At 45.6% G+C, this 25,848-nt stretch overlaps 1 protein-coding gene across 2 annotated transcripts; it reads right to left on the reverse strand.

The window, feature by feature from the left end:
* Positions 1–1,001: 1,001 nt before the first annotated feature.
* Positions 1,002–25,184, reverse strand: PLEK2 (pleckstrin 2). 2 transcript variants are annotated; one of them, XM_030763398.2, is made up of 9 exons: positions 25,024–25,184; positions 17,313–17,477; positions 8,068–8,249; positions 6,762–6,853; positions 6,259–6,404; positions 5,921–6,022; positions 4,102–4,185; positions 3,130–3,208; positions 1,002–2,376 (listed from the first exon to the last, which is right to left on the reverse strand). In XM_030763398.2, the coding sequence occupies exons 1-9, from the start codon at positions 25,063–25,065 to the stop codon at positions 2,249–2,251; spliced, it is 1,020 nt and encodes a 339-aa protein (XP_030619258.1). In that variant the 5' UTR covers positions 25,066–25,184; the 3' UTR covers positions 1,002–2,248. The 2 variants fall into 2 exon arrangements, with proteins under 2 accessions (XP_030619258.1, XP_022426028.1); XM_022570320.2 differs by having other exon boundaries at positions 6,259–6,446; positions 25,024–25,180.
* Between the last annotated feature and the right edge of the window lie 664 nt (positions 25,185–25,848).

Here is a 25,848-nt window from a genome sequence, read left to right on the forward strand (position 1 = left end):
ACTAGCTCTTTAAATCCAGAAGTCTAATTTCATATAACGGTTTCCACGAGGGAGCCATGATTGCTGGCTTGCATACTGGGAATATTTAGAGGAGAATCTGGCACATAATTTTCACTTCAGTCTTTCTGAGGAGTCAAAAAAAAGTCTATAAAGCTCACAGCATCAAGAATGTTATCAAACTGTAACAGGTGCTCCTTAAATGTTTGCTGTAAGCAGAGGAATTGAATTTTCACTTTGTTTACTGAATTTTTTTTAATACTTCAAAAGCCATAACTGTCGAGAAATACCGGTGGCATCAGTGGTGAGTGATTTTATCCCATGCAGGTCTTTTGCTCAGTTACGCAACAATTTTGCAAATTTATGACCCTTATGAGAAAAAAGATCAATACCTCACTGATCATGAAGGAGAGAACTAACTAAACTTACCCTGGTGACCTAAAAGTATCACTTTCAAATATGAGAACAAGATCACACCCAGCTCCAAATAACTTGAACAGATTGACAAAGACAATTGACCAGTTTATCCAAATGGATCTCTCCCCACAAAGACTTCATTAAAAATTGACAATTTCATCTACTCCCCATGCTGCCTTTGAGGTCAAGTGGTTATCGACTCATAACTGAAAATAGTTTGGGTCTCCATTAGGCATAATTAGTTGAAAATCTTAAATGGCCTGGAAAAATATGAATGCAAACCATTTTTCACGTTTTCTAGTAAAACAAGACAAGCCATTACTTACATGGATAATGCTCAGACACTTAGTGGAAACCTACAGAGACGTGCGAAGCTGTACAGTTACTACTCAGCTGCCGTACTTGACCTCGCTGCTTTTACATCGAGAACGGTGTAAATGGTTCCGGATTTTTAAAAATTCAAGTGCTAGTACTCTTGGCGAGAGTTGACCCCTGACTTGCCTCAAGGTGATAGTCAACTACTTTTCAACACACGATACTGATACCATACAGAGTGGGGTGTAATTGTGCTAATTTAGAGTCAAGAAGCCATCAAACCAAATGCAGTTTAATTCAGGTAAACACCTGTTGATAACAAGAAGCAATAAAGAAACTAATTCCAAGGACATAGACCTTGGTGAAATGCCAAATGGGAAATGGTGCTTTAAAAGGCAGTCTCTTAGAATGTGAGGAATAAAGTAAAACCTCAGATCAGTTATTCTAGACAAGATTAAGAGGAGACAGTTCAGACTATTGAAGAGAATGAATTTTTACTTAAGCACTTTGGAAGTATCCACTCCCCTTAAATGTAAGTTACGTATCTATTCATTAAAGGAAGCCGAAGCACTTGTACTTGGCAGATTACTGTATTAAACTTGAAAGTAATAAAAATGTTTTTAAAGATACTGTATGATGCAGACTTTTCACTACTTCAGATTAACCTCCTAACTGGTGAAGCTTCTTGGTACCTATTTGTCTCCATTAATCTTCATTCTAAAACCCAAAATTTCATGCCTTGATTTAATTCTTTTCCCATTGACATCTTTCTGTGTCCTTTAGAGAGCTCCTGTTCCTGTCCTTCAACAAACTCCTGCTCTGTCTATCTAAATGACATTTTTTTCCACAGAAAAACTGTAATTTTACTTTTTTTTGTATGTGTGACTAATCTGAGTCCATGATTTCTTTTCTGCAACGTATAATACTTACGAAAGCTTATTTTTCAAAGCAAAACGATATTTTCAAAATTTTGCCCCCCATCCCCACTTTAAGATGAGGCATGTTTTAGTGACAGATCACTTGAGATGTTTTTATAATCATCTTGCCTAATAATTCGTATAGCCTTAAGCATGAAAAACCTTTGAAAACTAAAACTTGGTATAGGAATTCTAATAGCCAGGAACAAATAACAATTTTTATTCATTCCAAAGAATGAGTTGCTGACAGCATTTCAGAGAGCGCCACCATGAGACTATAGTGTTTTATTTAGTATTACAACGTGGCCAGTTAGTGTGACAAGGGAAACCTACTTTGGTACCCAAGGAATGGCTGGTTGTGATGATGAGCGAAAGTCAAGATGCTGATGCCTAATGGCTACTCTAGCATTTCCATGTTAACTTTGAAGGTGGGGAAGGAAATAGCACCACTGCCCACTGTAATCTAAGGAACTCTTCACCAATCTCACTCCAAAGCAGTACAAAATAGAAAAAGCTAAAAGTCTTAACACATTCCCTTTTTCCAGGAAATCCTGTCATCTGTTAAGAGGGAGGAATCCTGATCCCATTCCCTCAGGTCCTTGTCACGTTAGCTTTTTGATAGCTTCAATCCACTCTGAACGCTCAGCCTTGCTGCTGGCCTGGATATAATAGTGTGTGTCATCCTTAGTAATCACTTTGAAGAGATTTCCCTGGACATTCCCTTTAACCCCTAGGCAGGAAGAAAAAAAAAAAAAATCAGCGAGTGAACATCCATGTCTGCTTTCAGCTGGGAGTAGCTGAAAGTCAACTGAGACACAGACAAAAACACATACCATGAAGTATTTCTTAGTACAAATGTGTATGGTTAGGAAATCCCACCAGATGTGCGCTTTCCTGTATTCCTCCTGTCCATCCCCTCTCCCTCACCTGTGCCTTAAGGCCTGCCAGTGCTATGTCTGGACATTCTTGGAAGCCCTCTTGGCCCGCCCGCTATGCAAACCACAGGTCTACAGTCTAACTCACATCAAAGAGTCCAGTATGTTTATGTTAAAACCAGACACAGATGTGGGATTTGACTTGAATTGTTGTAACTTCTTTGAACCTCAATCTCTACATCCATAAGTTAAGAATAATACTATCCTCCTACCTCAACTGTCTATTGTGAAATTAGTGTGCTAACAGTGTGTTGTCAGTCCTTAAGCACTATTGTAAGCTACTGTTCTTAGGCGGAAGCCTATGGGCCAGTAAGCACAGAAAAGGATGGGAAAGAATATGAAAGACAAGGGTCATTTAGTTGTGTTGTTAACACACTAAGAACACCCCACTTGCCCTTTCTCTAATCGGCTTCAAAGCTCACACCCTTCATCGTCTCGCTGAGAAAGCCCATCAGCCCTCACAGCTTAGCCCTTCAACAGCAGAGTGTTAACTGAGAGCACAGGAGGGAGGCCCCCGAGATCAGGCCAGGGCGAAAGTTGCCCCTTACCAGTGGGAACGCCATTATCCTCCAGAGCAGATACGAGTGAACCACGAAGAGAAAACCCACCCACTGGCCGGTTCTCTTCCTGCAAAGGAAAGGAGACCTGATTAGGAACTGTGTGAAGGCACAAAAAAGAAGAGTCACCCTCTCATCTATAACCACCCGCAGTCAGCCTGCTAAAGTAGTCTGTGAGAGTCATTTGTAACAGCAGTTGAGGCTGAACTTGGACATCACATGGCAAGTCGTCTGCACCAGCGAGGAAGTCCGGGCTTCTTCATTCCACAGCCAGCTGCAGCAGTGCCACCCCCCTCCCTGTCCCTCGGCCCTCCCTGTGGTCTAGCAGGGTCCCGGGGTGGGGGGCTCTTTCAAGCTCCTTCAGTTTCTCAGCTTAGGGTGGGGTTCCTGACTGAAGCTCAGCAAGGGAGGAACGTCCATTCTTATTTCAAAAAACAAATGAATACGTCTACCAAGACAAGGCTGAACAGGCTGACTGAAAGGACATTTTTCTTTTCTTCTGATTGGAATTAGATCAAACCCAGCATGCAGGAATACTTATTATCTGAAACTCAGAATTATGGCTTAAATATTACATGGTAAAAGAAACCTTTCAAAACGTTGGTGGGGACATGAGGTTGAGGGGGCAGAATTCCTGGACTCTTTGGCTGGAAAGGGGTGAAAAGAGACTAGAAAGCACCAGTTAGGAGTCTCTTGATCAGCCCACCTCACCTTCCCTAGGCACACAGCCAGCTTTGGAGAAACTGAAAGACGCTTTTCCTCTCAAAACAATGTAGATCCACTGAGCAGGCAACAATGCGATGAAAGAAAGGAGTGATCAGACTGTGAGGGGTAGCTTGCACCGTGCAAGGAAAGGCATAGTGGGTGGGAGTTATGGTAGGGATGCTGGGAGGAAGGGCGGAGGTGAAGCCAGCTGCCTGCTCTGCTCTGGAGAGATGTCTGGGAGCATGACAAGGCACTCACTTTGGAAGGGTCGTAGTAATGCAGAAAAGCCGGGTCCTTCCTCAGAACAAAGCGCCGCACCTTCCAGTTTTTCCTCTTGTGCCCCTGAGGCAAAGAGAGGGTGCAAGGCTCATCAGTGACAGCTCTCAGTCACTTCCTCCCACCTCTGTGCCTCCAGTGTGGAACCTCGAACCTCCCAGCCAGCCTGCTCCAACGAATGACTTTCTCAAAAGAGCCTGGAGACCTGGGGATCGCAGTGACGTGTCATGGACTTCACGGCTCAGTGACACTTCACCAACAGCAGTCACCTTTAGCCGAGTTGACACAGCCAAAGAGGGTCAGCACTGAAAGAAAGGGGGAGCACTGCCTGGACACCACTCAGGGCACACGGAGGACAGGGAGGTCACAGGTTTCAACTGAACCAAGAACTCACAGGCAAACTTGAACCCAAGGGCACCAAATTTTAAGCGTCAACTTAGTCCGAAAACAAACCTACACCTACAGGTATATATGTGCACTTATATACAGTGAAAACCACTTTGGCATTCTGCATCAGAAAAAGAGTAAGGCGTATGGTTACCAAAGGGGAAAGGGGGTGGGGGAGGGATAAATTAAGAGTTGGGGATTAGCAGATACCAACTATTATATATAAAACGGATAAACAACAAGGTCCTACTGTATAGCACAGGGAACTATATTCAATATCCTGTAATAAACCATAATGGAAAAGAATAGGAAAAAGAATATATATATATATATTTATAACTGAATCACTTTGCTGGACACCAAAAACTAACACGACCTTGTAAATCAACTCTACTGCAAAAAAAAAAAGAGTAAGAAACAATCAATTATATGTTTAAATCTAAGCGTGGAAGATACTGCCGTGCGTGTGACTGTGGCTTCACCCCTAGGTCACAAAGCTTCCTTAACCCTCTAGTCTGGAGCACCCCGAGTCCCTCCCACACCCTCCTCCTCTCCCAGGACCTCACTACCTCCCCTCACCAGACTCCCTTCAGGCCCAGCAGAGGCAGAGCCCTTGGAATAAACAGGCAGTTACGTGGACGGTAAGCAATCTAAGAGCAGAAGGGGATCCTGATACGCAAGAAGCAGGTGACAATGACATCGAGTGCTCCAAGAAGATGGGAACGGTGCTGAGCAGTGTTGTACAGACGCACACATTCACGTGGCGTGTCAGGACTGCATAGACACAAGAGGTGTGTAGGAGACTGGCTTACACCTCACGTGCCGGGACGCGGCAGCTTGGTTTGCAGGCACAGGTGGACATGCCGCAGGTGTGACTGTGACCTGGCTATCCCCGCTTAACGTGGCCGCTCTCCCAATGTGGTAGGAGCAGTGGCCACGGTCAGTTTTTAAACACAGAGATTACACTGCAGAATTTCACCTTCAACCTACTGAAGTAGGTGGAGAAAATACTTCTCAAGGGGGCAGGCAGAGTACCACAAAAGCAGGCAGAGACCCCAGGAAGCCTCAGGGAGCAGAAAGCCAGCAAAGGCAAAATGCCAACCAGCAGGCAATGCCCTTCCAGACAAATAAGTGAACTGGGCAGTGACACAGGCATTGTTTTCTAATGCTGTGATAACTACTTGTGTGCACTTTTCCCGGAACGCCCCCTTGTCTGGGGCTCGTGTATGCGCGAGTGGACACGTGCATGCCCCTTGATTTGCTCCCGGTGGCTGCCACTGGACCCTGACTTTAGCAGATTCTGCTGATAATTAGTGCCCCTGGCAGTCTCAGCCCTTCCCGCCCTTTGCGGGGATTCCTGCCTCCCCCGAGCTTGCGAACTGCCCATCTGCTCCCCGCTCCAAGGCGGCCATACCTGCTTGGCCAGATAGCCTTGCTTTACCACTGTGCCACTTAACTCCACGGTGCTGAGACTGATTTCTTCCTTGGAGCTTATCCTCCTCTTGGGGCTCTCAGCCTAGCGGGAAGGAGAAAGCAAGGACTCTGTTACCAAAAAGTCCTAGTTCTAGGCTGTGGAGGCTACCGCGGGGGAAAGGAAAAGCCTCCATACAGAAAACCCACTCCACCTGGGGTGAAGCTGTTCCCCCAGCCTTGGCCTCTCACCCGTGACTGTGGATCCCCACCCGCCCCCCAACTCTGTTGCCTCTTCCTCTCTCTGCCCCTGTGGCAAAAGGAACCCACTCCCTAACTTACAAAAGTGTACAGGGCCATGGAGTCATCCAGGAACTGCTCAGCCAGATCCCCAGAGCGAATGGCTCCCGTGCTTCGGGTGCCTACCGGCCTCAGGAAGTTCTCCTCCATGAGCATGGAGGCCAGGGTCATGGCCTCCAGACGGCTGGCTGCAAAGTTGTTGGAGATGAGCCAGTCCACCAGGGAGGAGCCTGCATCAGGGTAAGGGCAGCACCCGTCAGACGACAGGCTCCAGACCAGCTTCCTCAGGGGTGCTTGGCTGTGACCTCATTGACCTTGACCTCTTGGGCAGCCTTGCATAGCCTTGGGGCTCTGCCCTAGAGCAGACCGAAGGTCACACCTGCTGCTCAGAGCTGTGGCCGCACTCACACGTGGCCATCTCAGGCCAGCCCCTTGGCTGGCAGGCAGCTCTGGCCTCAACACAAGCCGCTCAAGCACACTGAGTCCCGGATCACCCAGCCCCAGGTTTCCAGTGCCTGGCCCAGCCCCCGAGAGGGGAGGCTCACCTATGAAGGTCTTTTTGTAGGTGCTTCCCTGCTCCATGTTGGGGCTTGGCCGGATTCCGCTGCTGCTGTCATGCATCTTGTCCACGATGCGACTACACAGAAGGAGGGCAAAGGAGAGGGACCCTGGTCACACTGACAGGTATGAGGGAGGGTCCAAGAGTCGTTGCTAAGGGTATAAAGCACATGGCACATGGGATGATACACATCGCAAAAAAGGGGGTATTCCATTATGCATCAGAATTTGAGAGGCAGGATTTGGGGACGTTCCTTTTTCTTCTTGCTCATCTAAATGTTCTAATATTTCTAGACTAGACAGGTATTCCTTTTGTAGTAGAACTAATGAGCTGTGGCTTTTAATTTAGAAACAAAAGAATGTTCAGTAATGATTCTCTATGATCTACTGCATAAAGTTCAAACTCCTCCAGCTGCTTCTCAAAGTCACCCATCACTTGAACCCGCACCCATCTGCCACTGGTCCTGCTTTGCACTCACCACGGTTCAGCCGCGCCCTAGATGCACAATCAAGATCCCAGAGCCTGGTATGAAGCTTTTTGGTAGTTTTGCTGCCTGGAAGGTTAGGGGGTGTTTCCTGCAGATGGGCTGATGTAAGAGATTCCATGATGGGAACTCCTTTCATCCGTCCCTACTTTATAGTATCGCCTCCACTACTGTTTTCCTTCTGTTCTGTGGGATGATTCCTGCCACAAATGGAAGATCTTTTCTCATTCTCTGTTTATGTACTTGGGCTGGAAAGCCCCTGAGATGAGACTTTGTTTATTCTCATTTGCATCTCCTGAGCACCTAGAGCAATGTATGGCATCCCGTAGGCACTCAATAACTGTTTCTTGAATGAATGAATAAATGAATGAATGGATGAATGGATGAAGAATCCCACAGAGCGAGAATGCAACCGCTACCGGAACACATCGTTCTTGCCCCCAGGCTGCAAACAAGACTAATGACTTGGGTGAGCAGGGATTTCTGGGGAGCTGTCACATAGCCCTGAGCACCCTGGCTGAAACTGAAGAGAGGGTGTCAAGACACTGAGGGGGGGCAGGAGAGGCAGAGGCCCCAAGAGGTTCCCAGGGCAGGTAGGTAGGGCCACTCCCAGGCAGAGAAAACAATGTAAGCAGGACAGTGACAGCGAAAGGCCCTGAAGCACAATGGTGGTACCAGTCAGGCCTGGGTAACAGCCACAGGCCGCTCCCCCCGCCAAACCCCACCCCAACCCTGCATCCCCGCTGCACACACACAGAAGAGTCTGCAGCCAGGCCAGATAGGGCAAGGGCAGGGCCCAGGCACTCACTGCAGGCTGATGTGAGGGGGCAGCTTGAAGGAATTCTTCAATATGTGGAGCTGTTGGACCTTCCCCGGCTGCCCCGCGTGAATAGCTCCTGTTATCTCAAAGGCCCAGGCGTCCCTCTCCTCTCGAGAACAGGCCTCCAGGAAGTACTCCGTGGATGTTTGAGTCTTCAGCTTAATGAGGAGCTGTGGGAAGACAGCCAGTCAGACCAAGCAGGCAAGAGAATGCTGGCTGAGCAGCTAAAATGACAGAACCGAGGGGAATCCAGGAGGCCACGTGGTCCAGTGACTGCCGAGTGCCTGAGCGCTCAACCACACCCCAGCTTGTGGTCTTTAAAGATTTGCTTGTACACCTCCAGTGATGGGGAGCACACCACCTTTCCCCTTTGGACAGACTCATTAGCATAGGGTCTGCTTCCTGGGCACTTGGTCTCTCTGCTCCTGATTCTGCCTTCTAGAACCACATAGATTAAGCTCACCTCCTATGACAGCCCCTGTGCTGAAGTGGGAAATGCACAGGCTTCCAGGTCACACTGATGTGGATACTTAGCTATGGACGTTTGGGCACATTAAAGGACCCACTGACTCTCAGTTCCTTCATCTGTCATATGAGGCTATTAATGCCTACCTTGAAGGAACTGTTAGTTCTGTTCCTTTTCATCCTCTTTCTAATCGGGTCTAATCATCCCAAGTCTTTCACACGTTCCTCATATGATACTGTTTAAACTTTCTCAACCAGTTTATGCCCTGCTAAAGGTTCTGCAGTTGGTTCAACATTCTCATAAAATATGACCCTTGGAATGGAACAAACTGCTCCAGGGAAGGTCTGGGGGTACAAGACAGCATGGGCCTGAGGTCTCATTAGCAGTGGCATCCTCAGGGCTTGATGCTCTGTGCAGTCAGCTGAGAGTCTTTTTCAGGTGGGCCACATCTCCTCCATCTTTTAAATGGGCATTTAGGGTTTTTTTTCAAACATTGTGAGATTTTGCATGTTGATCCTACTAAATGTCATCCGAGTAGACGGGGCTCACCACTTCTGTTGGAAAACAGAAGGATTCTGTCTCATTCTGATTCTGGTTTCCAATGTATTAGCTCCTACCTCGCTTTGCTTGCAAACTTCATCAAGTCCTTCACCTAAACAGCAAAAATGGTGGATAAGACAAGGCGGGCTCACGGTCCCAAAGAGTACCATGAAGCTGTTCCTCCAAGTTAACATGGATTCACTCATCAACATCGTGGAAAGATGAGTTCAACCAGCACCCTGTCAGTCTGTAGTTCGCCATTTTAATGAAAAGATCTCAGGAGAGACTATAAAGTTCCACGTGAAATCCAGACACATTTTTTTATAGCTTCCCTAATTAAAAATAAACACACACACACACACGATACACTTTATAACGTGTTCTTAGTGAACCTACTGACTCCTCTTGGCTTCTTCCCCCTCAAGTAGTCATGAACTGGCAGATGCCAATTTTCTGTTTGAGAATTTTACATAGAATTAGCAAGAAGTTCACAGCTCCAGTTAGCAACTTGTCTCCTTTTTCGAAACACAGAACAAACTTTTCCTATCGCCAGCCTGTTCTACCAGCACTTCTGCTCTCCACTGTTCCTTAAAGACAATGAAGCGGTATCAGGTCAACAAGTTAACCTACAGCGGAGAAAGAGCCAAGATGGCGGAGTAGGAAGAGGTGGAGTTCGCGTCTCCTCACAACTAGGGCCCCTACCAGGCACTGGTCAGGGACCTCGGAAACCTAAAGGGACGGGAGGAATCCCCGAGCAACCAGGTAGGATGTTGGGGGCGAGGGGGAGGGGAGGAAAAGAGGAGGCGGGATGGGACTGGCACCCCTGAGGGGCGGCTGGGGGAAGGGAGGGGTTCCCATGATTGGAGGAGCCCGCCCATGGAGCAGGGATTAGCAGGGATGGGGAGAGACCTTTGGGGTACTGGGGGATCGGAGGGGAACGAGGCTAGCGTCTCCCCTGCCTGCTTGAGCCCCAGAGAGCCTGCTGGGGCCCTGGGCCTAAACCTCAGCCCTCCGGGACCCCCTCCAGCTGCGCTGCACCTAAGCTCCGCCCACCACCAAGGCCTTTTCCAGGCTTCTTTTTTTTTTTTTTTTTTTTTTGCTGTCGTGGTTCTGTTTTGCCTTGTGGTTGTTTCATTTATATTTTTATTTTTCCTAATATATTTTTAATTTTTCTAATTTTATTTTATTTTTTATTCTTTGTTACTGTTTTGCTTTTTTTTTTTTTTTTTTTTCTTGCTGCGCTGCACGGCTTGATTCCCAGGCCAGGGCTCAGACCTGAGCTCCTGTGGTGGGAGCACTAAGCCCAAACCACTGGACTAACAGTGAACCTCAGACCCCAGGGAATATTAATCGTTGTGAGATCTCCTGGAGGTCCTCATCTTGGCACCAAGACCTAGCTCTATCCAACTGCCTGCAAACTCCAGTAATGGACGCCTCAGGCCAAACAAACAGTAAGACAGGAACACAGCCCCACCCATCAAAAAAAAATGAGACAACAAAAAAATATGTTACAGATGAAGAAGCAAGGTAAAAACCTACAAGACCAAATAAATGAAGAGGAAATAGGCAACCTACCTGAAAAAGAATTCAGAGTAATGATAGTAAAGATGGGCCGAAATCTCGGAAATCCAATGGAGCCACAGATTGAGAAAATACAAGAAATGTTTAACAAGGACATAGAAGAACTAAAGACCAAACAAACAGTGATGAACAACACAATAACTGAAATGAAAAATACACTAAAAGGAATCAATAGCAGAATAACTGAAGCAGAAGAATGAATAAGTGACCTGGAAGATAAAATGGTGGAAATAACTGCTGAGGGGCAGAGCACAGAAAAACGAATGAAAAGAAGTGAGGACAGTCTCAGAGAACTCTGGGACAACATTAAACGCACCAACATACATATTATAAGGATCTCAGAAGAAGAGAAAGAGAAAGGGTCTGAGACAATATTGGAAGAGATTACAGTCAAAAACTTCCTTAACATGGGAAAGGAAATAGCCACCCCAGCCCAGGAAGTGCAGAGAGTCCCATACAGGGTAAACCCAGAGAGAAACACACCAAGACACATATTACTCACACTAACAAAAATTAAATTCAAAGAAAAAATATTAAAAGCAGCAAGGGAAAAGCAACAAATAACATACAAGGGAATCCCCATAAGGTTGTCATCTGATTTTTCAGCAGAAGCTCTGCAGGCCAGAAGGGAGTGGCAGGATATACTTAAAGTGATGAAAGAGAAAAACCTACAACCAAGATTACTCTACCCAGCAAGGATCTTATTCAGATTGGACAGAAAAATCAAAAGCTTTACAGACAAGCAAAAGCAAAGAGAATTCAGCACCACCAAACCAGCTTTACAGCAAAGGAACTTCTCTAGGAGGGAAACACAAGAGAAGAAAAAGACCCACAAAAACAAACCCAAAGCAATTAAGAATATGGTAATAGGAGCATACGTATGGATAATTACCTTGAATGTAAATGGATTAAATGCTCCAACCAAAAGACACAGACTGGCTGAATAGATACAAAAACAAGACCCGTACATAGGCTGTCTACAAGAGACCCACTTCAGACCTAGGGACACATACAGACTGAAAGTGAGGGGATGGAAAAAGATATACCATGCAAATGGAAATCAAAAGAAAGCTGGAGTAGCAATACTCATATCAGATAAAATAGACTTTAAAATAAAGACTGTTACAAGAGATAAGGAAGGACACTACATAATTAACAAGGGATCAATCCAAGAAGGAGATATTACAATTGTAAATATTTATGCACCCAACATAGGAGCACCTCAAAACAGGGCAAATGCTAACAGCCATAAAAGGGGAAATCGACAGTAACACAATAATAGTGGGGGACTTTAACACTTCACTTACACCAATGAACAGATCATCCAGACAGAAAATAATAAGGAAACACAAGCTTTAAATGACACAATAGACCAGATAGATTTAATTGATATTTATAGGACATTCCACTCAAAAGCGGCAAAATACACTTTCTTCTCAAGTACACATGGAACATTCTCCAGGATAGATCACATCCTGGGTCACAAATCAAGCCTCGGAAAATTTAAGAAAACTGAAATCGTATCAAGCATCTTTTCTGACCACAACGCTATGAGATTAGAAGTCAATTACAGGAAAAAAACTGTAAAATACACAAACACATGGAGGCTAAACAATACACTACTAAATAACCAAGAGATCACTGAAGAAATCAAAGACGAACTAAAAAAATACATAGAAACAAATGACAATGAAAGCACAACAACCCAAAACCTATGGGATGCAGCAAAAGCAGTTCTAAGAGGGAAGTTTATAGCAATTCAATCTCACCTCAGGAAATAAGAAAAATCTCAAATAAACAATCTAACAATTTAACAATCTAACAATCCAAACAATCTAACCTTACACCTAAAGCAACCAGAGAGGGAAGAACAAAAAAACCCCAAAGTTAGTAGAAGGAAAGAAATCATAAAGATCAGAGCAGCAATAAATGAAATAGAAATGAAGAAAACTATAGCGAAGATCAAAAAAGTTGGTTCTCTGAGAAGATAAACAAAATTGATAAACCTTTAGCCAGACTCACCAAGGAAAAAAAGGGAGAGGTTTCAAATCAATAAAATTAGAAATGAAAAAGGAGAAATTACAACTGACACCACAGAAATACAAAGGATTATAAAAGACTACTACAAGCAACTATATGCCAATAATATGGACAACCTGGAAGACATGGAGAAATTCTTGAAAGGTACAACTTTCCAAGATTGAACCAGGAAGAATTAGAAAATATAAACAGACCAATCACAAGTAATGAAATTGAAACTGTAATTTAAAAATCTCCCAGCAAATAAAAGTCCAGGACCAGATGGCTTCACAGACTAATTCTATCAAACATTTAGAGAAGAGCAAACACCTATACTTCTCAAACTCTTCCAAAAAATTGCAGAGGGAGGAACACTCCCAAACTCATTCTACGACGCCACCATCACCCTGATACCAAAACGAGACAAAGATATCACACACAAAAAAGAAAATTACAGACCAATATCACCGATGAATATAGATACAAAAATCCTCAACAAAATTCTAGCAAACAGAAACCAACAACACATTAAAAGGATCATACACCATGATCAAGTGGGATTTATCCCAGGGATGCAAGGATTCTTCAATATATGCAAATCAATCAATGTGACACACCATATTAACAAATTAAAGAATAAAAACCATAGGATCATCTCAATAGATGCAGAAAAAGCTTTTGACAAAATTCAACAACCACTTATGATAAACTCTCCAGAAAGTGGGCATAGAGGGAACCTACCTCAACATAATAAAGGCCATATATGACAAACCCACAGCAAACATCATTCTCAATGGAGAAAAACTGAAAGCATTTTCTCTAGGATCAGGAACAAGACAAGGCTGTCCACTCTCGCCACTCTTATTCAACATAGTTTTGGAAGTCCTAGCCATGGCAATCAGAGAAGAAAAAGAAATAAAAGGAATACAAATTGGAAAAGAAGAAGTAAAACCGTCATTGTTTGCAGATAATATGATATTATACATAGCAAATCCTAAAGATGCCACCAGAAAACCACTAGAGCTAATCAGTGAATTTGGTAGAGTTGTAGGATACAAAATTAATGCACAGAAATCTCTTGCATTCCTAAACACTAACAATGAAAGATCAGAAAGAAAAATTAAGGAAACAATCCCATTTACCATCACAACAAAAAGAATAAAATACTTAGGAATAAACCTACCTAACAACGCAAAAGACCTGTACTCAGAAAACTATAAAACACTGATGAAATAACTCAAAGATGACACAAACAGATGCAGAGATATACCGTGTTCTTGGATTAGAAGAATCAATATTGTGAAAATGACAATACTACCCAAAGCAATCTACAGATTCAGTGCAATCCCTATCAAATTACCAGTGACATTTTTCACAGAATTAGAACAAAAAATTTTACAGTTTGTATGGAAACACAAAAGACCTCGAACAGCCAAAGCAATCTTGAGAAAGAAAAATGGAGCTGGAGGAATCAGGCTCCCTGACTTCAGACTATACTACAAAGCTACAGTAATCAAGACAGTGTGGTACTGGCACAAAAACAGAAATATAGATCAATGGTACAGGATAGAAAGCCCAGAGATAAACCCACGCACCTAAGGTCAACTAATCTATGAAAAGGAGGCAAGAATATATAACAGAGAAAAGACAGTCTCTTTGCTGGGAAAACTGGAAAGCTATATGTAAAAGAATGAAACTAGAACCCTACCTAACACCATACACAAAAATAAACTCAAAATGGATTAAAGACCTAAATGTAAGGCTGGGCACTATGAAACTCTTAGAGGAAAACATAGGAAAAACACTCTTTGACATAAATCACAGCAAGATCTTTTTTGATCCAGTTCCTAGAGTAATGAAAATTAAAAGAAAAATAAACAAATGGGACCTAATTAAACTTAAAAGCTTTTGCACAGCAAAGGAAACCATAAACAAGATGAAAAGACAACCCTCAGAATGGGAGAAAATATTTGCAAATGAAGCAACTGACAAAGGATTAATCTCCAAAATATACAAACAGCTCATGCAGCTCAATATCAGAAAAACAAACAACCTAATCCAAAAATGGGCAGAAGACCTAAATAGACATTTCTCCAAAGAAGTCATACAGATGGCAAAGAGGCACATGAAAAATGCTCAACATCACTAATTATTAGAGAAATGCAAATCAAAACTGCAATGAGGTATCACCTCACACCGGTCAGAATGGCCATCATCAGAAAATCTACAAACAGTAGATAGTGGAGAGGGTGTGGAGAAACGGGAACCCTCTTGCACTGTTGGTGGGAATGTAAATTGATACAGCCACTATGGAGAACAGTATGGAGGTTCCTTAAAAAACTAAAAATAGAACTACCATATGACTCAGCAATCCCACTGCTGGGCTTATGCCCCGAGAAAACCATAATTCAAAAAGACACATGTACCCCAATGTGTATTGCAGCACTATTTACAATAGCCAGGACATGCAAGCAACCTAAATGTCCATCAACAGATGAATGGATAAAGAAGATGGGGCACATATATACAATGGAACATTACTCAGCCATAAAAAAGAATGAAATTGGGTCATTTGTAGAGATGTGGATAGACCTAGAGTCTGTCATACAGAGTGAAATAAGTCAGAAAGAGAAAAACAAATATTGTATATTAATGCATATACGTGGAATCTAGAATAGAGACACAGACATAGAGATCAGACATGTGGACACGGGGCGGGAAGGGGAGAGTGGGATGAACTGGGAGATTAGGACTGACATATATACACCACCATGTGTAAAATAGATAGCTAGTGGGAACACGCTATAAAACACAGGAAGCTCAGCTTGGTGCTCTGTGATGACCTAGATGGGTGGGATGAGGGGTGGGTGGGAGAGAGGTCCAAGAGGGAGGGGACACATGTATACATATAGCTGATTCACTTTGTCGTACAGCAGAAACTAACACAACATTGTAAAGCAATTATACTCCAATTTTTAAAAATTACCACCCCCAAGAAAAAGTTAACATACAAGTTCCAAGGTTTAATTTACTGAAACCCAGAGTCTTAAATGCACCTAGAAAACTAGGTTGTCTTCTTAGAACTGTCTCACTTATCTGTAAATCTTTCTTTTTTATTAACCATTTATTCAACAAACATTTACTGAGCATCTACTATGTGCCCAGACATTGTGTCTGGTCTGATGATGCTACAAGGAAGAAGATGCAGACCCAAGTCTCTTACCAGGCTCAGCACTCCCCAGCAGTCCCATCCCACCCCCACGGAGAGCTACACCATCTCTCTTAATCAGTGGCATTTCCAGGTTTGCAGTGGAAATTACAGAATGACATTTCACTTTTGCAGCCTCTTAGGCTGGAATGATATTCAATGCCTCTCTCTCCCTTGCCCTCAACATCCAGTCAACGATGTCCTGTCAATGTTTCCTTCATAATGTTTCTTCAGGTTCATCCCTTCTTTCTGCCTCATTTCACGCCTGATTATTTTAACAGCTCCTTTTGTTTCCTATTTGAGAAAACTTTTAAACTATAAAGAAGTACAAAACAAACACCAGTAAACCCATTACCCAGAATTGACTGTCATTAATATTTTCTTATACTTAGAAGATTCATCAATTTGTCTAGAAGAGTCAAAGAAGAAAAACATGATAAGAAAGAAGAAAATGGTAAGATCCCTTCTTTATGGAACTAGTTATCTTATTAGGAACTGAGCTTAGGTGTTCATTTTGGTCTTCCTAAGAGAGTTTTCACCAGCCCCTTCTCTCAGTCAAGACCTTCAATGGCTCCCTATTACCTGTACCTGGCCCCAGCCAATCTCCCACCACTCCTTCAGTGAACATACCCTTTGGCCACAATGGCCATCCTGATCTCTAAATTTATCCCTACCTGTCCCTCCACTTTTACCCAAGACCTTCGACCTGCCTGGAAACTCTGCCTCTTTCCTCTTTCAGATCTTTGCCCAAACCTCTATCCCTCTCAAAGCTGTACCTGACCAGACAGCCTATGATGGCATTTTCCTCCCCTTCAGCAATAGTGTTCTCTACGGCTAACGATGTTTGTACCAACATTTGGAACTCTGAATGTTTTTCTGTTAATCACTTGCTTTCATAATAAGATCATTAACTGAAAGAAGCAATCTTACCATTTTCTTCCTTGACACCTCCAAGCCCAGCAAATTTCTTGGCACTTAATGGGCCCTCAGTAAATGATTAATTCAGATTCGTTTCTGATGGTAGAGTTGAAGCTGCCCCGAACTTTTGGAACATGTGCCCCTCGGGGGATGAAAGTCATCCTATTGAACCCCAAGTAGCAGTAATTATTCACGTTTGTGTAGTGGCTCCTAGCCTACAAGGTGTTTTGACCCACCGTTACCTTCATGATTCTCATCACAGTCGTGAGAGTCAGGTGTCATTATTTTATCCCATTTTATAGATGAGGGACTAAGGCTCGAAGAGATGCAATTACTTGCCCAAGGTCACATGCCTGGTACGTGATGCAGCCAGGATTTGAGTCTAGGTTTTTCGGTAACTCAGCTCTTCCCATGACCCACACCACCTTCACCAAAGAGGCCAGAGACGGGAGGGTCCAGGGAGTGGGAGGGAGGAGCTGGGAAGCGGGGGCCTTCACTTACTGGTCGGTTTTCATACTCCAGGCAGGGGCAGGTGATGGTGCAGCCATCCAGAAGGATGCGGCCCTTGGGCGGGATCACTTTCCGACCCCCCTCGAGCTTGTAGTACAGCAACGTGTTCTGCCGAAGGATGAACCATCGCACCTTCCAGTTGTGGACAATGTGACCCTGAGGACAGACAGGAGAACCCTGAGGTGAGGTGGCCGAGGGGACAACGTGGTGTCCAGGGAGAGGTGGCCCATGGCACAGGTGACCAGACTGTGCCATGGGATCAACTCTCCAATACGGGGACAGAATTATCTCTCTTTTTTAGCTTAATTTTATTTTTTTACTTTGAAATAGTTTCAATTCAGAGAAAAGCTGAAGAAAATTATAAATTTTTTTACAAAAGCAATTAAGAGTTAGTTTTTAACATGATGAAGCTCCAATCACTTCTCAGTATTTTATTGTGTAACTCCTACCAAAAAATAAAAAGGGTATTTCCAGCATAACCACAATACGACATTAGAAAATTTACATGAATATATTATTTTCATCTGTTCCACAAACTCCATTCAAGTCTCACCAATTACCCCAATAATGTCCTTAACTGCCAAAGGATCCAGTTCATAATCACATGTTTTATTTTCATTTTCATGAAGAAAGCATGAGCTTTGGATCTCTTTGTCATCTCTTTTGAGTATGTAACAAACACCTTTGGCATTGACTTTCTAGTTCCCATCTGTTCTTTTTTTCTGGTTATAAGCCTTGAAAGAAACTGCAAAGTCAACAGAAGAAAAGATCCTGCTACTGGGAGACAGCCATTGTTAACATTTTGTATTTCCTTCCAGTCTTTTTCCCTTTTAGTTTTTACTTTCTGGTTTTTTTAAAAATCAGGATATTACATATATGAGTTTTATTTTCTAGTGTTTCTTTTGCTGACTTTGCCAAGCATCGTCTCACACCATTAAATTTCTTTAAAACATGTCTTTTAATGACCACTAGGTGGATGCATCATTTTCTTGTCCATCTCCTGTTGTAACTGAGGTTGTTTTTTTTCACTATTATAAACAACTCTGCAATGAATATCCTTGCACATAAATTTTGATCTGCATCTCTTAATTTTTTTTCCTTAGGATATATTCCGAAAAAAGAATATTATTAGTTGAAGGATGTGGGCAATTTGTAAAGTTGAAGCCACAAATTGTTAAGGACCCTAACATTTTTACCTAGCCTGCTGTGACAGGCCTAAAAGGCAGGGGAGTTGGGGGGGCTCTCAGGTGGGTCATGGAGCTAGTGGACAGGATAGTCAGGTGAAGGCAGAGAGTCTGTTTCTAGAACAGAACAGTGGATGGGAAAATGTCTGCTGAAGAATCAGAATGAAATGATTTTGTACACGCTCATGAAAGTGACTTTTTTGGCATGTTTCCCAGAGCAGAGCCCAATTAGGGCTGGATTCTAACCAAGAGAGATGCACTTTATCTGATTCAGAGACTGTCCCCGATTCACTGGTTTCCTGACCCAGCATTTAGTAATTTCAAAGGCCGCTTCAGTTCTCATATCTGTGGCGCTGCAATTCTGTTCCACGCTCAGCGCGCGTGTACTGACTGTGTTAGGGAACCGAAAATTGTCGAAGGAGTCGACTGTGTGAGCACTGGTCTACACCAGACCACATGGCCCAGACTCAAGTCCCCTCGCCCAGCAATCCCTGCTGAGGGGGTCCTGGCGCAGCAATTAGCAGTAAAGGCAGTTGCTGGCACACAGGTGTGGCTCCGGCATGGGGGCCGGTGTGAGGCGGAGAAGGGGAGGGGGCAAAATAGTCTTAAACCTTAAAACATAGGGGTTCTGAGCTGAATTATCCCCCCCTCCCCATTCATATGTTGAAGCCCTAACCCCCTACTACCTTAGAATGTGACTGTATTTGGAGACAGGGCCTTTAAAGGGGTGATTAGGTTAAATAAGGCCATTAGTTGGGCCTTAATCCAATCTGACTGGGGTCTTCACAAGGAGAGGAAATTTGGACACGCAGATGTCAGGGAGGCATGCACACAGAGGAAAGGCCATGTGAGCACACAGCAAGACGTGCCATGTACAAGCCGAGGAGAGAGGCGTCAGAGGAAAGCAAGCCTGCCAACAACTTGACCTTAGACTCCGACCTCCAGAACTGCAAGACAATAAATCTGTTGTTTAGGTGGTCCTGTCTGTGGTATTTTGTTATAGCAGCCCTAATAAACTAAAACAACCGGAAAGGAGAAAGGGGCCTGGAGATGTTAGGGAGAAAAGTGTAACCAACACATGTTGAGCAGAACAAACCAATAGAGATAGGGCTACGTTTCCTGGACAAAATGCTACATTTCCCAGAATCGATGGCAGGAAGGAACAGGGAGGTGGCCAGGTTGCTGCCAGTCCTGTGCATGGGGCATTGATACATGTTTGGCAGCCACCAAGGTGGCAGGATAGTGGTGGAAGGACAGGTTCTTCTGACACCCAATCCCCAGAGTTACCAGGGACAAGTGGCAAACAGTGGCGGCAGTGACGTTTCCACAAGAAACGTCTGGTGGTGCTGTTGGATATTTTGGTCTGGCGGCATCATCTCTGGCTGTGTGGCACCCGGCCCTCCCAAATATTCCTGAGTTACTTGATATTTATTATTCTCTATGAAATCCCTTCCGTTGAAACTTGCTAGAGTGGACCGTGTTATGAGCAGCTAAGAATCCAGACAGCAAAGGAGAGCAATCGAAGAAAGGCTGATGAGATAGAATCTACTACGTAGGTAGAAAACTCGGAGCAGCTGGTGACTTCACTGTGGCCAGAGGGGAGTCCCTGAAGACTTTTAAGCAGAAGGATGACAAGCGTAGGTTCTCATGTTAAAAGGATCAACCGACCACACCTGAGCAGAACAGCTGAGTAAGGTCGGCCAGACTGGAGCAGCCAGCTCAGCTGGAGGTTACTGTAATAATCCACAAAATGAGAAGGAAAGCCCCATTATCCCTGCTTCTCAGATAAGCTTCGCCATAATCAGAGGGCGTAAGGGACTCATCCAAAATCAGCAGGCAAATGGTGTCAGAGGCCAAAAGTACAGTGGTATAAGCTGAAAAAGAACCCAGGCTTCCCTTCACCTGGGAATCTGCCTCCCTCTCCAGGCTCCTTGTCTGTAAGTGGCTGACTGGGACCAGAGGCCAGTTGGACCATGAATGGCTTAGAGCCCCCTTAGGGGGAAGGAGGAGATTCCATAAGCTGGGATGTGACCCTAGGACTGGGCTTAAGAAGCACAGAATGGGACTTCTCTGGCACAATGGTTAAGAATCCGCCTGCCAATGCAGGAGACACGAGTTCGAGCCCTGGTCCAGGAAGATCCCACATGCCGCAGAGCAACTAAGCCCATGTGCCACAACTACTGAGCCTGTGCTCTAGAGCCCACGAGCCACAACTACTGAGCCCATGTGCCACAACTACTGAGCCCACGTGCCACAGCTACTGTAGCCCATACGCCTAGAGCTCCGCAACAAAGAGAAGCCACCACAATAAGAAGCCCACGCGCCGCAAAGAAGAGTAGCCCCCACTAGCTTCTCTCTGCAACTAGAGAAAGCCTGTGCACAGCAACAAAGACCCAACGCAGCCAAAAATAAAAATTAAATAAATAAAAATTGAAAAAAAAAAAGCACAGAATATTACAGCTGGAGGACCCTTTGAAAAAGCCTATACTATACTCCCTAACTTTAATGATGAGGAAACTGAGACCCAGAAAGGTCTTGCCCAAGACCCTACAACCCCAAAGAAGCAGAGATGGTATTTGTTGTGGGTTGAATTATGTCCCCCCAAAAGATACATTGAAGTCTTAACCCCAGGGAACTGTGAATGTGATCTTATTTGGAAATAGGGTCTTGGCAGATGTAATCAGGTTAAGATGAGGTCATACTACACTAGGGTGGCCCTAATAACACTAATATGATTGGTGTCCTTATATGAAGAGGAAAATTTGGACACTGAAAGACACACAGGGAGAAGACAGTCATGTGACGATGGAGGCAGAGATAGAATGATGCATCTACAACTCAAGGAACAGCAAGGAGTGCCTGTGTGAGATAACAGAAAATGCAATATGTTGCTCTCTGCCCCCGGTTCTTGGTACACAGCTCCTGAACCCCCTGTAATTTCCTGGGTGACAGGAGTATCTTTTGTGCTAATGAGGCAACTCTGGGTGGGCTCCTGGGTGAGGGCTGGTCACTGGAAAGACCACACCATGATTAGAAGCTTGGAATTTTCAGCCCCCCTTCCCATTCTCTTGAGAAAAGAGAAGGGCTGGAAATGGAGTTAACAATCTATCATGCTTACATGATGACACCTCCATAAGATCCCAGAAATATGGGATTTGGAGAGTTTCCAGGTTGGGGGACACACGGGGGTGCTGGGAGAGTGGTACACTCGGAGAGGGCACAGAAGCTCTGGGCCCCTTCCCACATACCTTGCCCTACACATCTCTTCCATCTGGATGCTCATTTCTTTATCACATTCTTTAATAAGCTGGTAAACATAAATTAAGTGTTTCCCTGGAACCTCTGATCTATAGGCAGTTGGTCAGAGTACAGGTGACAACCTGGGCGTTTGACTGGTGTCTGAAGTGTGTGTGTGTGTGTTGGGGCATGGGGGAGGGCTGGGGAAGCAGTCTTGTAGGACTGAGCTCTTATGCTGTGGGATCTAACGCCGTCTCTGAGTAGATAGCGTCAGCCTTGAGTTAAATTGTAGGACACACACTGGGTGTTGCAGAGAATTGCTTGGTGTAGGGAAAAACCTCCACACATTTGGTGACTAGAAGAGTCAGAAGTGAAGTGTTCTGTGTAAAAGTAAAGGAACCCCACAGGATAGAGAAACACACAGTGGGGAAGAGCTAGGTTTTTCCTATACAGGAAGGAAAAACCTGCGTGTTTCCTTTACAGCCTGCAAATACAAGAAACAAAAGCGACAAAGAAGGATTCTCCCCTGCAGGTTTCAGAGGGAGTATGGCCCTGCGAACACCTCGATGTGAGACCTTTAGCTTTCGAAACTTCTTCTAGCCTTCTTGCTTTTTTCTTCCAAGCAAATTTTTTCCTTACTCATACCATTTATATTTTTACTCTTTGGATTATAATATTATAAACATTTTTAACCTCTGCATAACTGAAATTCACTTGTAATCATTTGTTTATTTGGGGGGACATATAGGTAGTTTCCAGTTTTTTCACTACAGAAATAACACTTTGTTCCTAAAGCTTGTATGGCATTTCCTGGGGATAGAGTCCTACAAATGAAATTTCTAGGCCAAAGCGTGTCGACACTGCCATGTCATTTTCTGAGTGTTGTTTCTGAGGTACGAGCCGGGCAGCAATGCCTGATTCAGTGCTTCAGCTGCTTCTTAAAGCACAAGCAGTCCTACCCGTGCAGATCCGCCTTCCTTCCCCCTCACGCTCCTTCTAAAGCCAGGCCAAGTGAGCACTCTGCATTTCTGTCGGGAGCTTTGCTTCTTTCTTGTCTGGGCTGGATTAAGAGCCAAATCCATCATGTCCCTGCCCGTCTCCTGCTTTGCCCTCACTGGTGACGACTGTTCTGTACGCTGGGTTTCCAGCTTAGGCCCTGCCCCACTTCTGGACAGTAATCCCCCCCCGAATCTGTGGAATCCCACCGTCGTAGCCCTGCACCTTCTCCAGTGGCCACGGGGGCTGCTGTTGCCATCCAGGAGGAGGGGGGAAATGGGGGAGAGGAAAAGTCCGCCTGATCAGTGGGCAGGGACAGTTAGCAGGGGCAGGGGCCCCATCCCTGCCTTGTAGGAAAGGGTGTGGCTTCCGCTTGCCTCAGGGTCAGGCTCCAGCTCCAAACTCTTGTCTTTGGGTTTGGCTGGAATGTGCTTTAGGTATTTCAGCCAAGGCCCTCGGTGGGCTTTTGGGGCCAGACCTGTTGACTGTCCTCACTTCCCTGTACCCTATACTCCCTAAGCTGCCACCCTGGACTGGGTGGCCCATCTGGAAGAGAACTCACATCCTTCCTTCCCTCCAGCCCTCCCCTGACTCTGCGTGGTGGTGGTGTTGGTGGGGAATCATATAAAGTAACCCCCAGGAACAAGGGGATGCCCCAAAGGGCCCCTCTGCGAGGGCTTGTCCTCAACAGGCCCCTACCAGGGCTCGGCTATCCCGGCAATCAACAATGCCCATCAAAACCCCTGCCCAAACCCCTCTCCCTCTCACCTTATGAGCTGCAGGAAAAGCTCCCCATAGGTGGTCTCTCTGAGGTGCAGCTGCCTCCACAAACTGTGAGGGACCAACCTATCACTTTAATCCCAGTGGCATGGAACAGGCGTGGAATTTTGTACCTGCTTGTATCCACTCTGACCCTTGATCCGGCACAGCCTCCTACACCTCCTGCTTACAGTTTTGAGCAAACAACACACCCACCCTCCTATGTCAAATAGTGTGTAAAATAACATGGCTGCATTACCTATTGAACAGAAAGTGACTTGAGACCTCAGGGTTGATCTGGTGGCCAGGGGAGGCCGAGTCCCTTCATCCCTCTTCATCCATCCCCCTTCCAAAGCTATAAACTCAGAAGAGCCAAAAGGCTCATCCCCAGATTTTATGCTCTGCTCTTAGGGTTAGCATAAATGTTTAGTGTGAATATCAATGTTAAAAGAACTTTTAAAAATCTAATTTCCTCTTGCAGCTGCTTTTTCATTCATTTTCTACTTTTTTTTTTTTTTTTTTTGCGGTACGGGGGCCTCTCACTGTTGTGGCCTCTCCCGTTGCGGAGCACAGGATCCGGACGCGCAGGCTCAGCGGCCATGGTTCAGGGGCCCAGCCGCTCCACGGCATGTGGGATCTTCCCCGAACCGGGGCACGAACCCGTGTCCCCTGCATCGGCAGGCGGACTCTCAACCACTGCGCCACCAGGGAAGCCCTCCCGATATGTTGACTTTTTGTCTGGACTCTTGCTTGCTGTGGGAAAGGCCACATGGGGTGATGTGGAAGAAACGAGGATGGCGGTTCCAGTCCCGGCTGTTATTAGCCCTGGGGCTCTGGGCAAGCGCTCTCATCTTTCTACCCCTGTTTCCTCATCTGTAGTACAGGAATAACAATACCCACCCTGCAGTGGGCAGAAAACGGTTTGGAGTCAGCCTGAGTGGGTTTGATCCTGTTCCATCACCCACTAGTCCAGATCCTGAGCTACTTAACCTCTTGGAGCTTTGTTTTCCCCTTGAAGAAACGGGGGGGGGGGGGTAATGTGGTACCACCAACCTGTCGGACTGTTGGGAGGATTAAAGGAGACAACGTCCAGGACTGGTGCACAGTAGGGGCTTAAGAAACATAGGCTTCCTCCTCCCACACGGGTTATTGTGAAGAATATAGGAGATGATGCATTAACTGGACGGGCGCTGGGGACTACCGAACACACTTTCGTTGTTTTAATACATCATATTTAAATCCTATACGCTTCGTATTTTAGTAAGTTGTTTTAATTAAGCTGTCCACTACGAGTAGCCGCCCCCTGTACCCCACACGCCCTAGCCAAGCGAGATTCTCCTCCTCGCCTGTGCCCTGGCCCCTCTTTTCTATCTAAAGCTCACCCCCAACCACCGTCCACCCGGCTTTCCCTACTACACGCGACTCCGCCCAGCGTGGCCCCAGGCCGGCCGACCGCGGCTCAGGTGAGCCGGCGCCCGCCGCGGGCCCGCCCCGGGCTGTGTCCGGAGAGGCTCCGTTGCGCTCACCCTCTTGACGAGGAAGCCCTCCTTGAGCACGCCGTCCTCCATGTCGCCGCCAGCGCGCCCTCCCCGGTGCGCCGTCCCGCGCTCCCGCTCCTCCGCGCGCAGCTCGGCGCGCGCTGCGCCCAGGAAGCGCCTCCGATCCGGCGCCGGCGCCGCCCCGCTGGCCCGCGCCCAGAGCCCGAGGCCGCGGGGCCTCCCGGGCAGGAAGTCAGTCCCGGATGGGATTTCTGACGTGGTCTCCCCGCCGAAGGTGCCCTAAGGTCCGTGGTTAGTCCTCAGGGGAGGGCCGCCCCCGTGTCGCCTCCCGGAGCCTCCCCCGCCCAGGCTCTCTCCATCCAGGTTCCCCCAGCGCGCTCTGCGCCTCTGACTCTTCCCGTCTTTGCCCATCTTCCTCCACTCCCAGCCTTAACCAGGTACTTGCGTGGCACTTAGTATATTGCTGTTGACTATTACTTAACGGAATTAAGCTGAACCGAAAGGATTTCAAAGATTTGGGGTCATTCCTGAGCTCCATGGAAATGGGGGTGGGAGAGTGGAGGAGTTGGAACCAGGCTGGGAGCTTTATCCTGGCCTCTGGTGGGGGCAGAGAAAAGTTCCCATTAGCAAGGTCACAGGTTTAAGGAAGCAGGCACAGTCGGTCCCCAAAATACACCTCTCCCCTCAAAAAGTTAGAGCTGAAGTTTCCATCATTAGGGGCAAAAGTTAAGGGAGTGCCAAGGAGCTCAGTAATCAAGATAAATAATATTTTAATGCAATGTTTTAAAATATGTTAATATTTTTAAAAATTTTAGTAAAAATTAATGCAAAAAAAAAATCCATGATGAACAA

Source organism: Delphinapterus leucas, chromosome 2, assembly GCF_059928025.1.
Source record: "Delphinapterus leucas isolate spDelLeu-1000000601 "Yukka" chromosome 2, BTC_Dleu_Yukka2, whole genome shotgun sequence".
Classification (NCBI taxonomy): Eukaryota; Metazoa; Chordata; class Mammalia; order Artiodactyla; family Monodontidae; genus Delphinapterus; species Delphinapterus leucas.

What these genes read in the sequence shown, in the direction of transcription:
- PLEK2 (XM_022570320.2), bottom strand. Translation starts at nt 25,065, where the DNA reads ATGGAGGACGGCGTGCTCAAGGAGGGCTTCCTCGTCAAGAGG. An exon ending in AGGGCTTCCTCGTCAAGAGG is followed by an intron (nt 17,478 to 25,023) that starts GTGAGCGCAACG and finishes GTCTGTCCTCAG; the next exon opens with GGTCACATTGTCCACAACTG. An exon ending in ATTACTACGACCCTTCCAAA is followed by an intron (nt 3,209 to 4,101) that starts GTGAGTGCCTTG and finishes TTTCCTTTGCAG; the next exon opens with GAAGAGAACCGGCCAGTGGG.